This window comes from Oncorhynchus keta, chromosome 37, assembly GCF_023373465.1.
Source record: "Oncorhynchus keta strain PuntledgeMale-10-30-2019 chromosome 37, Oket_V2, whole genome shotgun sequence".
Lineage (NCBI taxonomy): Eukaryota > Metazoa > Chordata > Actinopteri > Salmoniformes > Salmonidae > Oncorhynchus > Oncorhynchus keta.
The window spans coordinates 6,074,162-6,087,807 of record NC_068457.1 but is presented as its reverse complement, the minus strand read 5'-3'; the positions used below and the strand labels follow the sequence as shown (position 1 = coordinate 6,087,807).

General features: G+C 40.5%; 1 protein-coding gene across 1 annotated transcript; it reads left to right on the top strand.

The window, feature by feature from the left end:
* The first annotated feature begins 417 nt into the window (after positions 1–417).
* Positions 418–12,846, top strand: LOC118370114 (interleukin-10 receptor subunit beta-like). Its single transcript, XM_035754921.2, has 7 exons — positions 418–545; positions 828–948; positions 6,729–6,901; positions 6,995–7,158; positions 11,247–11,415; positions 11,664–11,812; positions 12,126–12,846. The coding sequence occupies exons 1-7, from the start codon at positions 500–502 to the stop codon at positions 12,357–12,359; spliced, it is 1,056 nt and encodes a 351-aa protein (XP_035610814.1). The 5' UTR covers positions 418–499; the 3' UTR covers positions 12,360–12,846.
* The last annotated feature ends 800 nt before the right edge of the window (positions 12,847–13,646 follow it).

Below are 13,646 nucleotides of genomic sequence, written 5' to 3'. Positions count from 1 at the left end.
GGGACCCTCTGCACACATCAACAACAGTCACCCACGAAGCATCGTTACCCATCGCTCCACAAAAGCCGCGGCCCTTGTAGACCAAGGGGAACTACTACTTCAAGGTCTCAGAGCAAGTGACGTCACCGATTGAAACGCTGTTTAGCGCGTACCACCGCTAACTACGCTAGCAGTTTCGCATCCGTTACACTGTGGAGCATGTGAGAAACGTATGTACTTTCGGATGATAATTAATTGTTTGGAAGCCCACTGATACCTAATATAATAATGATATGTCAAAATCAGTGGCCTCCACAATGATAATACATCATTTGGGCAACTGTCTCAGTGCCAATGAGGAAATACGATTGTTCTTCTTTCTTCACTATGCCCGCCCATAAAAAGAGCAGTTATCAGTTTCTTCCCCTTACATTTTGACATTGTGCACATTTAGCAGGCACTCTTATCCAGTGTTACTTAAAGCTGTTGTTAGAATTGGAACACACCACAGAACAATGTGATGGCATTTTATCTTCTTATCACTCTGGGATTTCGATTCATTTCAGGTTTGTGTTTTCAGGCCTTAACTTACTGTAGCCTAGATACAGTAATATCACTGCTGCAGTGTCACTGTTTAACTTTTGGATTCCTTTTGACTCCTTTGTAACTTTTGATTCCTTTGTGGCAAGCTAAATCAACCAGACAAAGTACTTGACAGTATTTGACCCAGGTCTGACTAGTATTTGAGTGTTATTTCATCTCACTGGTCTCTTGCATCTGAAGAGTGTCTTTCTGTCTCAGTCTAATTCTGGTAATCGACTGAGTGTTTGTTTCTTTTCATTCTTTAGCGGAGTCACTTCTGCCTCAACCACAACACGTTGAGGTGGTCTCTTACAACATGGATGCCATAGTTAAGTGGGACGCTCCCTTTACTTCACTGAAAAACCTTACCTACACAGCTGAATACAGGTGAGACACACGCACACGCACACGCACACACACAATAAAAAGTATTGCTCATTCTGGATGCAATTTTCCTCCTGCAGTGTCTCAGAGGCATTTAGACTGGTACATCCATTCCTGGACTATACTGGACGAGATCTTTTTACCAGACCAAACCGAAGAACAAAATACACACATATACAGATGTAGGATCTTAATTTGATTTTCCCTTACAAAAATTATCAACTGCTCAAAGATTCCATTCATTTTAATGGACATAATAATTGACATTTTATTTTGCTGCAGGATTATTTTCCTACTGTAGGAGACTGGCTCCAGTTAATATCATACATTTTTATGACACACAAATACTTCTGGTTTAAGTGTTTTGTCTTTGACATCATCGTTCACACTTACTAGCATTTTTAGCAAAAATATCCTCAGCTACACATACTTTGAGAGCAAAATTGCACGATTATGTAATAATACTGTAATTGCATCAAATGGTTGTTTTATGCAACAGAATAGGGCAGGGATTCTTAAATTTGTTCAGCCTGGGACACAAATTAGAAATGTTGTGTCCCTGGGACAAGCTTAGGAAAATATGCAACTATGTGTAAATATCGGTACATTTAATTGCACTTATGCCTAAAACAAATGTAATATAGACAAAAATAAATAACAATTAAATGTTCATATAAATGCATATTCATGTTAATTTTCCCCCATTGAAAACACTCTTAGATATCTGTCTTGGTTGAAACTGTTGCAGTTAAAATACAATAAATCATTTTCATTCTGAACGGGAATAAACTGATTGATCACATCACACAGATGAGTAACAGAATGCACTCACATGCTTTTTGATATGCCAACCCTAACCGTGCAGATGAAAAATTATCAGGCCTACTGTACATCTTACTGTGGAAATTTTTGTTGAAAGAAAATCAAGGTTGGAACTGTTGCTGTTTAAAATACAGTACATAATTTTATTCTGAACTAGAAGAAACTGATTGATCACATCACACAGATGTAGATCAGAAAACTCACACACACACACACAGTCCTAATTAGAGGTGTGTGGCTGGTTGAAGTTTTCAAAAAAGCATGTCTATTCTGGGCTTAGTTTTTTACAGTGTAACACTGAGGTCAAACTCAGCAATGAGACCGTTTCTGTATCTGTTTTTTAAGTATGTCAGAGTTGAGTATGTGGTGCCAAACTGGATCAGAACTTCTACTGCTTTCTCAGTCAGGCAGGAGGCCGCTTCCTGCTGTAGATGAGCAACCCAGAACTGTGTTTGCCTCAAAAAGCATCTTACTTCAATCAGTTTATTCCAGTTTAGAATACTAATTATTACTTGTATTTTAACAGCAACAGTTCCAACCTAGACTAGTTTTCAACAATCGTTTCTACAGTAAGATGTACAGTAGGCTTGATCATTTTTCATATTCATCTGTACTGTTACTAAAGGTTGCACTATCAGTAACTAGCTAGCTTTCTTTCCTTTGGCTAATGTTAGCTATTAGTTGTGTACCTTACAAGGCCACGGGAATGTTTGAAAGAGAAACTCACATCTACTACTATTAGAGTTAGTACTCCGTTATTTCTGCTTATCGCCTGTTATAAAATGACAACAATGCCTTGCTAGCTGACTTACTTTTCCACTGTCAAAGCACTGCTTCTTGAAGCATGATGCCCTGTTCTGAATGAACTCCCTGGGTTTATCATCATGCTGTATGTTTGGTCAGGACGTGTCATTTTATTCATTTGTTGGTTTTGAGAGACTCAATACTAACATTAAGCACTTCCCCGCACAAAACACATTGTGGGCGCTCCTCGTTATTCCTCAAAGTTTGTATGAAAGAGAGAGAAACTCATCCCTCTATTTGTATTTCATGACAATTGAGCTCAGTCAGAACTTGTGGCTAGCATGAGTCCATTTGATGATGGCGGTGAGTGATGGCGAGTGGGAATGACAAGTCAGTGGCTGACAGGGCATAATCTGCTGCTGAACGACAGCGCTGCATTGTGTGTCACAGAGTGAAAACTGCAGAAAAAAGATACGGTGAAACGCGAATGGAGAGAACAGATGAACTTAATTAATTAAATAACATTTACTTTGAAATAATTATGAATTTACTCTAACACATTGCGACCCACCATTAACAGGTCCGCGACCCACTTTGGCTCGCGACCCATACCTAAAGAAAGGTTGGAATAGGGGGTTCAAAGAACACTCTCATTCTCATCTGAGAAGGGACCTCTGGGGGCTTAATGCTGCCAGAGATGTACGATGCCTTGAGTGATAAACCTAACAAACTGCATTACATAGCATGAGTTGGTGTTTCTGTACTGAGGTACCAGGGTGGAGATGGCTCCAGTATGGATAATTGTGAGAGGAATTTTGTTTTAGGGGCCAGACCCTGAATTCTACATAATGAGAACAGTCTTTTCAACAGATACTGTCTGTTGTGAATTATTAGTATCTTTCATACGAATACTAACCTTGTGACCCATTCCATACATCTGTTGTTTGTCATGAACATTCAAGACAATGTACTTTGCTATAAAAGGATGTTGCACAAATTCGCTCGTTGGGCTCTCAACGAATCACCTGCGGTTGGGTCATTGACAAGCTTCATTATTGCAATAATTCATGAAAGTTATTAATACATTTCGAATGAAGTAATATCCTGATTGGTGATTGATTTTGTCTCTCCTCATTATTTGATTAGAATTTCCATGACAATATACTGCAATGTATACTTGCGAACTTGTCTCGACCATAACGTCTGGAGGTAGGGCATGACACTCACGATAGTTGCCCCCCTGTAAGCAAGGCAGCGTAAACAGAAATGTCTCGTCGAGCCAACACTATTACAGTAAAAAAAATTGTAATAGCATAGCAATGTTTTGCAGTTCTGTGGGGTTTGTCGGCGTCTGCAATTCAACGTTATTGTGCATTAATGCCACCTACTGTACTGGATTGCCCCTGCCTCCTACCTGTCCTAAATTAAAAATGTCCCAATAGAAGTATAAAGAGGGGTTCCTGCAGATGCAGGAATGACTATATTCAGGAACGTCAAGAATTGCTGGATGCAATTGCACCCTCTGAGGGATTCATCAATGTTTTCAATTGCAATTTGCTTTTGATTTCCATGATATTGATACAATGAAGCCTGTTTTGTTCTAGTGTAACTTTAATATGGTAGATAGTGTAAGCCTAAGAGCTCCTATCTAGCTTTGGTTCACCGAAACCTCAGCATTCAGCTACAGCCAGCACGTTTACGTGAGGATACAGAAATTACTTTGTTAAGCTAGGTAGATAACATTACCTAGCTGTGTAGCCTATATGCAGTAGAAGTCGGAAGTTTACATACACCTTAGCCAAATACATTTATACTCTGTTTTTTCACAATTCCTGACATTTAACCCATGTAAAAAATCCCTGTTTTAGGTCAGTTAGGATCACCACTTTATTATAAGAATGTTAAATGTCAGAATAATAGTTGAGAGGATTATTTATTTCAGCTCTTATTTCTTTCAACACATTCCCACTGGGTCAGAAGTTTACATACACTCAATTAGTATTTGGTAGCACTGCCTTTAAATTGTTTAACTTGGGTCAAACATTTTGGGTATCCTTCCAAGCTTCCCACAATAAGTTGGGTGAATTTTGGCCCATTCCTCCTGACAGAGCTGGTGTAACTAAGTCAGGTTTGTAGGACTCCTTGCTCACACACGCTTTTTCAGGTCTGCCCACACATTTTCTGACAGCTTGAAGAGGGCTTGTGATGACCACTCCAATGCCTTGACTTTGTTGTCCTTAAGCCATTTTGCCACAACTTTGGAAGTATGCTTGAGGTCATTGTCCATTTTGAAAACCCATTTGCAACCAAGCTTTAACTTCCTGACTGATCTCTTGAGCTGTTGCCTCAATATATCCACATAATTTTCCTCACTCATGATGCCATCTATTTTGTGAAGTGCACCAGTCCCTCCTGCAGCAAAGCACCCCCACAACATGATGCTGGTATCCTCATGCTTCATGGTTGGGATGGTGTTCTTCGGCTTGCAAGCCTGCCCCTTTTACCTCCAAACATAACAATGGTCATTATGGCCAAACAGTTCTATTTTTGTTTCATCTGACCAGAAGACAATTCTACAAAAAGTAAGATCTTTGTTCCCATGTGCAGTTGCAAACCGTAGTCTGGCTTTTTTATGGCGGTTTTGGAGCAGTGGCTTCTTCCTTGCTGAGCGGCCTTTCAGATTATCTCGATAAAGGACTCATTTAATTGTTTCCTCCAGCATCTTCACAAGGTCCTTTGCTGTTGTTCTGTGATAGATTTGCACTTTTCGCACCAAAGTACGTTCATCTCTAGGAGACAGAATGCGTCTCCTTACTGAGCGGTATGACGGCTGCATGGTCCCATGGTGTTTATACTTGCGTACTATTGAGATGAACGTGGTACCTTCAGGCATTTGAAATTGCTCCCAAGGATGAACCAGACTTGTGGAGGTCTATCATTTTTTTCAGAGGTCTTGGCTGACTTTTTTTGATTTTCCCATGATGTCAAGCGAAGAGCCACTGAGTTTGGAGGTTGGCCTTGAAATACATCCACAGGTACACCTTCAATTGAGCAAGAAGCTTCTAAAGACATTACATAATTTTATGAAACGTTCCAAGCTGTTTAAAGGCACAGTCAACTTAGTGTATGTAAACTTCTGACTCACTGGAATTGTGATTCGATGAATGATAAGTGATATAATCTGTCTGTAAACAATTGTTGGAAAAATACTGGTCACGCACAAAGTAGATATCCTAACCGACTTGCCAAAACTTTAGTTTGTTAACAGGGAATTTGTGGAGTGCTTGAAAAACTAGTTTTAATGACTCCAACCTAAGTGTATGTAATCTTACGACTTCAACTGTGAATAACAAAGTTATAATACTTTACTGAACGTTACTTGATCATGAATCATGTTGTTAGTTAGCAGGGGTAAGCTGCTAACTTTCATTGTCTCCACATGCTTGTGGATTGTTGCATTATTCAAGAGTGTAATATGGCGTGCTTGAATTATTCAACATTGTTAAATAGTTTGTGCTCCCTGGCTAGTGGCTACTGTGATATTTATGGTCAATTTGAGCTGTGGACAAAGAATTGATGAGGAGAAAACTCTTTCGCCATATCTATCGTACAAGGAATAGGGCCATGCACTTCATTGACATGTTGAAATTTTGCCATAGTGTGAGTGTATCAGTACCATTATGTCTGTGGTTATACAGATGTTGGATATTAATTTGATCACTCTTTTGTGCCTGAGAATTTTCTCAGTGTATTCAAGGTTTAAAATGTCAGATTCTAAATCTGCATGAGGAACTTCACTGAGAGGGGAAGTTGTGAACAATGTTAGGGCATTGATATGACCATACATACAGTATAGGAACTAAAACAGTTCCATCTTTTCTGGAAGAGAACAAGACGCACACACATGCAAAAAAAAAAAAAAAAAAAAACTTTTTCGATTTTTATAAAACAGGTGGTAACATAAAACGGAGAAATTAAGAGAATGAAGAGGATTTCCTGTCGAATGAATCAATTGCATCAGAGCTATTGAGTTTGTAGCTACTTTTTTGACATTCATTAACAAGTGTTATGTTATTGTGGAATACCTTGCCAAATCAGCTGTGTGTTTTCTCCTCTCTACTTAATAGGAAAGCAACATAAAGACACTGTTATTACACATCGATGCCACAAAAAGATGCAATTAAAATGTTAACCTCTTGTTATTGTCTGATGCTCAGAATGCCTTCAACTGCCTTCTTCTACACCGTATGTAATGCGACCAAAGAGCACAGGTGTGACTTCGGTAAACTTCCCAGTTGCCATGGAAATTATCAATTCAGAGTGAGGATAGAGTTAGAGGGAAATACCTCCAGTTGGGCGGAAACCCCAAACTTCTCTCTTAAGAAAGGAAGTGAGTACCAACATGCACTTTGGTGACATTGTTCATTGTAGCTCTCTCATTCTTGACATCCTATCTTTAACTTCCTGTATTGTGTCTCCTCAGCCGTAATTGGTCCTCCAAACGTAACCTTGGTCACCAAGGGAGGAGCTATAGGAGCTGTGGAGGTGAACATTCAGAATCCGGTGCTAAAGATCTCATCACTGAAAGAAGCCTACAGCATAGTGGAATACAATATCAGATACTGGAAGAAGACTGACAAGAAGCATGTAAGAGAAACATATGACAGTCAAACACACACACAAACACACACACACACATATACTATTTACATTGAGTGTACAAAATACCTTCCAACTATCACACCCCCTTTTGCCCTCAGAACAGCCTGCATTCGTCAGGACATGGACTCTACAAAGTGTCGAAAGTGTTCCACAGGGATGCTGGCTCATGTTGACTCCAATGCTTCCCACAGTTGTGTCAAGTTGGTTGGATGTCCTTTGGGCGGTGCAACATTCTTGATACACACAGGACATTGTTGAGCATGAAAAACCCAGTGGCGTTGCAGTTCTTGACACTCAAACCGGTGTACCAGGCACCTAGAACCATATCCCGTTCAAAGGCACTTAAATCTGATGTCTTGCCCGTTCAAGCTATGAACGCACACATACACAGTCCATGTCTTAATTGTCTCAAGGTTTAAAACTTACCTTTTCACCTTTCATTCAGAAGCTACAGTGCATTCGGAAAGTATTCAGACACCTTGACTTTTTCCAAATTGTGTTAACGTTACAGACTTATTCTAAAATTAATTAAAACATTTCTTGTCAATCTACACACAACCCCATAAAGATAACGCAAAGCAGGTTTTTTAGGAATGAAAAATGCAAATATCGCTTTTCCATAAGTATTTTGACCCTTGTCTCAGTACTTTGTTGAAGCACCTTTGGCAGAAATCTTCTTGGGTATGACGCTACAAACTTGGCACACTTGTATTTGGGGAGTTTCTCCCATTCTTCTCTACAGATCCTCTCAAACTCTGTCAGGTCGGATGGGGAGCGTCGCTGCACAGCTATTTTCAAGTCTCTCCAGATATGTTCGATCGGGTTCAAGTCCAGGCTCTGGCTGGGCTACTCAAAGACATTCAGAGACTTGTCGAAAAGCCACTTCTGCGTTGTTTTGGCTGTGTGCTTAGTGTCATTGTCCTGTTGGAAGTTGAACCATCACCCCAGTCTGAGGTCCTGAGTTCACAGGAGAAGGTTTTCATCAAGGATATCTCTGTTCTTTGCTCTTGTAGTGTCTTAACACTTATATAATAAGAAAGACTCTGAAGACAAGCAATTGAACTGGAGCTTCACATTTACTCAAACGATTTAGTACCAGAATAACATAGAACAACACTGCGCATGACCAAGGGTGCTCCATCCCAGCCATCAGTAATCAACAGAACATAACAGCTCTGTTCATCTTTCCCTCAATCCTGACTAGTCTCCCATTCCCTGCCACTGAAAAACATGATGCTGCCACCACCATGCTTCACTGTAGGGATGGTGCCAGGTTTCTTCCAGAATTGACGTTTAGAATTCAGGCAAAATAGTTTAATCTTGGTTTCACCAGAGAATTTTGTTTCTTATGGTCTGAGAGTCCTTTAGGTGTCTTTTGGCAAACTCCAAATGGGCTTTCGTGTGCCTTTTACTGAGGAGTGGCTTCCGTCTGGTCACTCTACCATAAAGACCTGTTTGGTAGGGTGCTGACAAAGAAGGTTGTCTTTCTGGAATGTTCTCCGATCTCCACAGAGGAACTCTGGAGCTTTGTCAGAGTGACCATAAGGTTATCTCCCTGACTATGGCCCTTCTCCCCCGATTGCTCAGTTTGGCTAGGTGGCCAGTTCTAGAAAGAGTCTTGGTGATTTCAAACTTCTTCCATTTAAGAATGATGGAGGCCACTGTTCTTCGGGACCTTCAATGCTGCAGAAATGTTTTGATAATGTTCCCCAGATCTTTTCCTTGACGCATTCCTGTCTCGGAGCTCTGCAGACCAATTCCTTCAACCTCATGGCTTGCTTTTTACTCTGACATGCACTGTCAACAGTGGGACCTTACATAGACAGGTTTCCAAATCATGCCCAATCAATTGAATTTACCACAGGTGGACTCCAATCAAGTTGTAGAAACATCTGAAGGATGACCAATGGAATCATGATGATCAATTTCGAGTCTCATAGCAAAGGGTCTGAATACTTAAGTAAAGTCGCTCTGGATAAGAGCGTCTGCTAAATGACTTAAATGTAAATGTAAAGAAGTTATTTCTGTTTTTAAAAAATGTATACATTTGCAAACATTTCTAAAAACGTGTTTTTGCTTTGTCATTATGGGGTATTGTGTGAAGATTGATGAGGATGTACAGTGAAGTCAGAAGTTTACATAGACTTAGGTTGGAGTCATTAAAACGCGTGTTTCAACCACTACACAAATCTTTTGTTCACAAACTATAGTTTTGCCAAGTCAGTTAGGACATCTACTTTGTGCATGACACAAGTATTTTTTCCAACAATTGTTTACAGACAGATTATTTCACTTATAATTCACTGTATCACAATTCCATTGGGTCAGAAGTTTACATAGACTAAATTGAAAGTGCCTTTAAACAGCATGGAAAATTCCCAAAAATTATGTAATGGCTTCTGAGGCTTCTGGCTAATTGACATCATTTGAGTCAACTGGAGGTGTACCTGTGGATGTATTTCAAGGCTTCCCTTCAAACTCAGTGCCTCTTTGCTGAACACCATGGGAAAATCAAAATAATCACCTTCATCCTTGGGAGCAATTTCCAAATGCCTGAAGGTACCACGTTCATCTGTACACACAATAGTACGCACGTTTAAACACCATGCGACCATGCAGCCGTGGTACCGCTCAGGAAACACGGTCTGTCTCCTAGAGATTAACGTACTTTGCGGCAAAAAGCGCAAATCAATCCCAGAACAACATTAAAGGACCTTGTGAAGATGATGGAGGAAAGGTACAAAAGTATCTGTATCCAGTGTCAAACGAGTCCTATATCGACAGAACCTGAAAGGCCACTCAGTGAGGAAGAAGCAACTGCTCCAAAACCACCATAAAAAAAGCCAAACTACGGTTTGCAACGGCACATGGGGACAAAGATCGTACTTTTTGGAGAAATGTTCTCTGGTCTGATGAAACAAAAACAGAACTGTTTGACCATAATGACCATCGTTATGTTTGGAGGAAAAGGGGGGAGGCTTGCAAGCCGAAGAACACCATCCCAACGGTGAAGCACAGGGGTGGCAGCATCATGCTGTGGGGGTGTTTTGCTGCAGGAGGGACCGGTACACTTCACAAAATGAATGGCATCATGAGGCAGCAAAATTATGTGGATATATTGAAGCAACATCTCAAGATATCAGTCAGGAAGTTAAAAATGCAAATGGGTCTTCCAAATGGACAATGACTCCAAGCATAATTCCAAAGTTGTGGTAAAATGGCTTGACAACAAAGTCAAGGTGTTGGAGTGGTCATCACAAAGCACTGAACTCAATTCAATAGAAAATGTGTGGGCAGACCTGAAAAAGTGTGTGTGAGCAAGGAGTCCTACAAACCTGACTCAGTTACACCAGCTCTGTCAGGAGGGCCAAAACTCCCCGAATGTATTGCTACCCCGAACGTTTGACCAAAGTTAAACAAGTTAAAGGCAATGCTACCAAATACCAATTGAGTGTGTGTAAATCTTGAAAGAAATAAAAGCTGAAGTAAATAATTCTCTCTACTATTATTCTGACATTTCACATTCTTAAAATGAAGTGGTGATCCTAAATGACCTAAAACAGGGGATTTTTAATTTGATTAAATGTCAGGAATTGTGAAAAAATTAGTTTAAATGTTTTTGGCTAAGGTGTATATAAACATCCGACCTCAACTGTATGTTTTTAAAAAATACATTTTAGAATAAGATTTAGAAATAGGGAAGAGGTCTGAATACTTTCCGAATTAAATGTATGCAATCCATGCCTCAATTGTCTCAAGGCTAACAAATCCTTCTTTAAAATCCTTCCCTTCTTCTACACTGATTGAAATGGGATAATAGCTTTCACCTAAATTCACCTTTTCAGTCTATGTCATGGAAACAGCAGGTATTCCTAATGTTTATACAGTGAGTGTATATACACACACACAAACGCACACATACTCCCACTATTTCTCTCACCCACCCACACACCACCCCCTCACTCACTCAACTCACTCACTCACTCACTCACTCACTCACTCACTCACTCACTCACTCACTCACTCACTCACTCACTCACTCACTCACTCACTCACTCCATGTGTTATCACAGGTGTCTGAGAGAGAGATGGTGACTCAGCAACGTGTTAAGCTGAAGCCACTGGAGCCCAACACCAGATACTGCGTTCAGGTCCAGGTGTACATACCAATGCCGCACAACAATACGGGGCAGTACAGCAAGGCTGCGTGTGTGATGAGCACCACAAACAACACAACCACAGGTGAGCTCTCCACCTCCTCCACCACTTCTCCCTTCTCCCTTCTCCCTTCTCCCTCATGCACTCCCTTCTCCCTCATGCACATTTTTTCCCCACCCTTCATCATTTGATGATACCAAAGAGCATTTGTGTTCCTTGTTGCAAATGGAACGTAAAACTGCCTCAGCAAAACAGAAATTTAAATGATCTGTGCCATCAGTTCAGTTTCTGAGGGTCGTTCTAACTGGTGTCCACCTGTGTCTGTGCTTTAGATGGGGAGCGAAGGTTGTCTGAGGGCCTGGTGGTCAGTTTGGTGACGGTAGCTGTGGCTTTTCCACTACTACTCCTAGTCCCCTGGGTCATCTACAAAGGGAAAAGATTTCTCCATCCCAAGGTTAAGCTGCCTGAGCATTTGAAACAGGTACTGTGTCTGTGTATGTGTGTGCACACGCGCGTGTGTGTGTGTGTGTGTGTGTGTGTGTGTGTGTGTGTGTGTGTGTGTGTGTGTGTGTGTGTGTGTGTGTGTGTGTGTGTGTGTGTGTGTGTGTGTGTGTGTGTGTGTGTGTGTGTGCGCACGCGTGTGTGTGTATGCATGGGTGCATGTGTGCACCCCTGCGTACTTGGTGCACATCTGTGTGGGTCTGTGTTCAATTAATTAATTAATCAATCCATCCATCTATTCACCCACCCATTCATTGGATGGTTGATTGACTGACAGTTCTTCTCCCCCACAGCACCTGATTGATTCTCATCAATACCCTTACCTGGCCTCGCAGATCACCTCTCCTCTACAAGAGAAGTATGATCAGATCATCGCTCTGTGTGAGGAAAATCCATACAATGTGCTGACTGACATACCAGAGGACAACCTTTACCATGTGGATAGTGGGGTCTCTGTGGAGATGCCTAAATACTACAATGCTGTTGCTGAAAATGCCAATTTTGACATGCCCTACAAGAATATCTGACAATGGTATCAAGACATGAGCTACTGTAATCATTCTGTATATGGGCATATGGAATCTGAGTATAACAGGTAGTCATGATGTATTGCAAGCCATTAACATTAGCGTGCCCATTAGGGGCTGAGGCCCCTACCCTTCAACATAAATATTTTAACTTTTAAGTGTTTTTCCTCTTCAATTTTCCTGCTTACAAAACCGTATTCAACTTCATACTTTTTAGTTGCTTTTTTACATACTTTATATATATATACATACTACCAGTCAAAAGTTTGGACATACCAACTTATTCAAGGGTTTTTCTTTATTGTTAGTATTTTCTACATTTTAAAATAAAAGTGAAGACATTTGTTCAGTGTTATTTCATAGCTTTGATGTCTTCACTATTATTCTACAATGTAGAAAATAGTCAAAATAAAGAAAAACCCTTGAATGAGTAGGTGTGTCCAAATTACAGTATAAATCTACAGTATATCATCCAAATTACAGTATAAATGTTTATATATATATATATATATATATATATATATATATATATGTATATATATATGTACAGTGGGGAGAACAAGTAATTGATACACTGCTGATTTTGCAGGTTTTCCAACTTACAAAGCATGTAGAGGTCTGTAATTGTTTTATAATAGGTACACTTCAACTGTGAGAGACGGAATCTAAAACAAAAATCCAGAAAATCACATTGTATGATTTTTAAGTAATTAATTTTCATTTTATCGCATGACATAAGTATTTGATACACCAGAAAAGCAGAACTTAATATTTGTTACAGAAACCTGTAGTTTCCTGTAGTTCTTGACCAGGTTTGCACACACTGCAGCAGGGATTTTGGCCCACTCCTCCATACAGACCTTATCTAGATCCTTCAGGTTTCGGGACTGTCGCTGGGCAATACGGACTTTCAGCTCCCTCCAAAGATTTTCTATTGGGTTCAGGTCTGGAGACTGGCTAGGCCACTCCAGGCTAGGCCACTCCTTGAGATGCTTCTTATGGAACCACTCCTTAGTTGCCCTGGCTGTGTTTCGGGTCGTTGTCATGCTGGAAGGACCAGCCACGACCCATCTTCAATGCTCTTACTGAGGGAAGGAGGTTGTTGGCCAAGATCTCGCGATACATGGCTCCATCCATCCTCCCCTCAATACGGTGCAGTTGTCCTGTCCCCTTTGCAGAAAAGCATCCCCAAAGAATGATGTTTCCACCTCCATGCTTCACGGTTGGGATGATGTTCTTGGGGTTGTACTCATCCTTCTTCTTCCTCCAAACACGGCGAGTGGAGTT